Raw genomic sequence first — 3,265 nt, 5'->3', positions numbered from 1 at the left:
CTCCTCCTCTCCCCATCCCGCTCCTGTAGCCACCTTATGCCGCTCATCCCGCTGTCCTGGCCCTACACATCTCAGCAGCTCCGGGCAGAGCTGCCCCCAGTGGTCCCACTCACCGGGGATTTCCAAACCCTCATGGACACAATAAAGCTCTCTATCCCCAAGGCTGGCTGGTGTTGTTTTTGTCAGTGAGCATTCCTGGTGCCTTCCCCCCCTGGCAGTGGTGAGGTACTGGGATGCCCCCAGCTGGGACCCCCAGAGCACCCACTGTGCCCCAGCCACTGCCAGCTGGGTCACCCCACTACACTCCTGCTGGCCTGGCAGCCCCCTGGAAAATGTTCACATGCAAGGAAGAGCCGGGGGTGTCAGAGCTGTGGTGCAGGCTCCTGAAATCCCCTTCGAGCATTTATTTTGGAGGGATTTTTGCCAGCCCCGGTTTTGCAGAAAGCAGCAGGATAGGAATGTGTGGCTGGGGCCATGCACTGCCTTGGAACATCAGCCTGGTGCCAGCTTCCTGGGGGGAACAGTGGCCCTGCAACCCAGCCCAGGGCATTTGGGGTCACCAGCTCCTAGGGATGGGAGGGGAGGGCAGGCATTCCCAGAGTGTTAGTGCTGATGACACAGGGACAGCCAGACAGCCAGCCCTGGGGACCTCTGGTCACCAAACAGTGCAGGTAAGTGTCTGACTTGTACCAGCAGAGTCCTGAAACCCCTCCAGATGGAGACTTTCCAATTCCCTGGGGACCTGTCTAGGTCCAACGTGAATCCCCCTGGGCTGTGACCTGGCACCAGGCCCCCTCACTGCTGTCTAGAAAGGTTTGGTCTTATCCATCCCCTCCCTCCCTTTCTGTGCCATGGCTGGGGGCTGCTCTCACAGCAAGACTCTGCAGGCCCAGCTCCCTCCCATCTCCTCAAGGGCTGGGTGCTCTAATCTGCAGCCTGAGCAGCCACAGTGGGGTCGTGGCAGGGTCCCAGGATCACCACCATCACCTTGGGGCCCTTCCAGCAGGCTTGGTGGCTCCTGCCCACCCTGACACCTCGGCTGACCCCTGTGGTGCCCTGTCTGCACAGTGCCACTGGTCCTTGAGGAGGTCTCAAGCAAGGAGGACAAACCCCAATGACCAAGGGATGTGTGGGAAGCACCATCACCACAAGCATGGCAGACCAGCAGGAAGGAGGGGACAGTTGGGACTGTCCCAGCAGGGACTGTCCCAGCAGGGACTGTCCCATCATGTCCTTGGGCTGTCCCAGCTGAGGAAGAGGGGCCAGGCCACCAGCACCTCCCTGGGAGCCACCACTCTACCAGGAGCCCTCCATCAGCTCCAGGATGCTGCTGTAGAGGCGCCCGGGGGCATCCAAGCCCCAGACAAAGTCCCAGTGGCACCAGTCGGGGATGTGGGTGTAGGAGACGAGGTGGGCAATGCGGGGCAGCAGCAGGCGGACGTCCCTCCAGTCAGCTGCCCAGTCCTCCCCTCCCGACCACACCGCCGTGGGCACCGGCATCTCCTCCACCTGGTAGAAGGGTGGTGTATCCTGGAGGGGCACAGGGAGCTCTGAGGAATGGCTGTCGTGGTCAATCCCTGCAAGGCAACCCACCCCTGCACCATCCTGGCATCTCCAGCTGCCAGCACTGCCCCTGCAGCCTCCTACCTGGTGGTACACGGCGGTGTTTTTGCTGCCATAGTCAAAGGCTTTGAATTCTCCTGATTTCACCACCTGGGAGGAGAGGGTAGATCTGTGTGGGAGGCCAGCAGGTGCCACTGTGTGGGTCCAGCACCTCCCAGCCCCCTTGAAGGCCCACATCATGAGAAGGTGCTTGGAAGGGGTTTGGGCAAGTCCTTGCCCTCCACTTGCCCATCGCCAACCATGCCAGCTGGCTGGGGACAGGCAGGACAAGGAAAGGTGTCAGTGTCCTCACCCATGGGATGCTGCAGGAGGAGGTGGCACCCCTGCAAAGCCAGACTTTCCACCCTTTTTAACAGGGTGATGCTCTGCCCTCCTGCTCCATGTCTGTCCCTAGCTCTGGGTTGGCAAACTGGGGTGTTGCATGTGACTCCTTGGCTGCCCTGGTGCCACACTCTTCCCTCTGAAAACCTGCTCATCACCAGCTGGGTGTGCAGGATGCTGCTGGATCTCCTTTAACAACCTTTTATGCCTTCCCTGTTGCCTATAATTTGGCTCTGCAAGGAGGCACAAGGGTGGGGGTCTCCAGCCTGACCCGGTTTCCAGCAGGGCCAATGCTGCAGCTGCAGCAGGACTGGCAGAGCCCAGGCTTGGGGTGTCCAGGACCCCTTTGGGCAGGAGGAGATGCTCTTGGGTCCCACTTTACCTCCTTGTCCAGGTCTCCCAGGCTCTCCTTGTAAAGCCTGGTTTCACCCACCAACACCAGGGTGCCCCCAGGCTCGCTCTGCTCATCCCTCCCCTTGTCCTGCCTGACACAGTCCAGGGAGTACAGCCTGGTGTCCCCACAGGGCAGCTCATCCTGCATCCAGCACCTTTCCTGTCCACCTGATTTCTTGCCTTTACTTTCTCAGGATCTGCCAATATCCAAGATCCCTGAACTCTCACATCTGCCCTGGACACACCAGACTCCCTATGAAGGGCCCATCCCAGGGATGAAGCATCTGTGTTTCAGGGAACCTACCTGGGCCCAGTGAACTATGTTTTTGACAGAGGTCCCATCTGGATAGTGGGATGTGTACACATCCAGCCGTGTCTGCAAGGAGAAATATCCAAGCTATCATTGCTTTCCAACGGAGGGGAGCGAGGGTGGCACTGCCAGGTGATGTGTTTCCCAAAGCAGCCACTGCTGAGTCGTGCTGCCTAGAGAGCTGGGTCAGGCTTAGGAACATGATTTTCATTAAAAAAGCCAGGTCAGGTTCAGAAATATGATTTTCATTAAAAACCTATTGCTCTAAGACAGCACCAGCAGGAGAATGATGGGGATGAAGGATGGAGGATCCCCAGCTCCATGAGGTACCTTGTCTGAGCTCAGGGACAGAATCACAGAATCACAGGATCAGTTAGGTTGGAAAAGACCACTGAGGTCATCAAGTCACACCTGTGACCCAACACCACCTTGTCCCCCATCCCAGAGCACTGAGTGCCATGTCCAGTCAGTCCTCAAACACCTGCAGGGACAGTGACTCCACCACCTCCCTGGGCAGCCCCTGCCAACATCTAATCACCCTCTCTGTGAAAAAATTCTTCCTAATGTTCAACCTAACCCTCTCCTGGTGCAGCTAAGGACTATGTCCTGTTGTCCTGT

The 3,265-nt window shown here is 58.3% G+C and overlaps 1 protein-coding gene across 2 annotated transcripts in view; it reads right to left on the bottom strand.

Moving 5' to 3' along the window:
• Positions 1-1,296: 1,296 nt before the first annotated feature.
• Positions 1,297-3,265, bottom strand: part of LOC103760554 (lysosomal acid lipase/cholesteryl ester hydrolase) — a 5,966-nt gene continuing 3,997 nt past the window's right edge. For both annotated transcript variants that reach the window (XM_029962617.1, XM_029962618.1), the window contains exons 7-9: positions 2,642-2,713; positions 1,648-1,713; positions 1,297-1,530 (exon numbers count right to left, since the gene is read on the bottom strand). In XM_029962617.1, the coding sequence (XP_029818477.1) occupies positions 1,297-1,530; positions 1,648-1,713; positions 2,642-2,713 (372 nt within the window). The remainder of the gene's footprint in view (positions 1,531-1,647; positions 1,714-2,641; positions 2,714-3,265) is intronic.

Source organism: Manacus vitellinus, unplaced genomic scaffold (assembly GCF_001715985.3).
Source record: "Manacus vitellinus isolate BGI_N305 unplaced genomic scaffold, ASM171598v3 scaffold_48_pilon, whole genome shotgun sequence".
NCBI lineage: Eukaryota > Metazoa > Chordata > Aves > Passeriformes > Pipridae > Manacus > Manacus vitellinus.
Note: the sequence above shows the minus strand (reverse complement) of the source record. Positions and strands in the feature narration are given on the sequence as shown.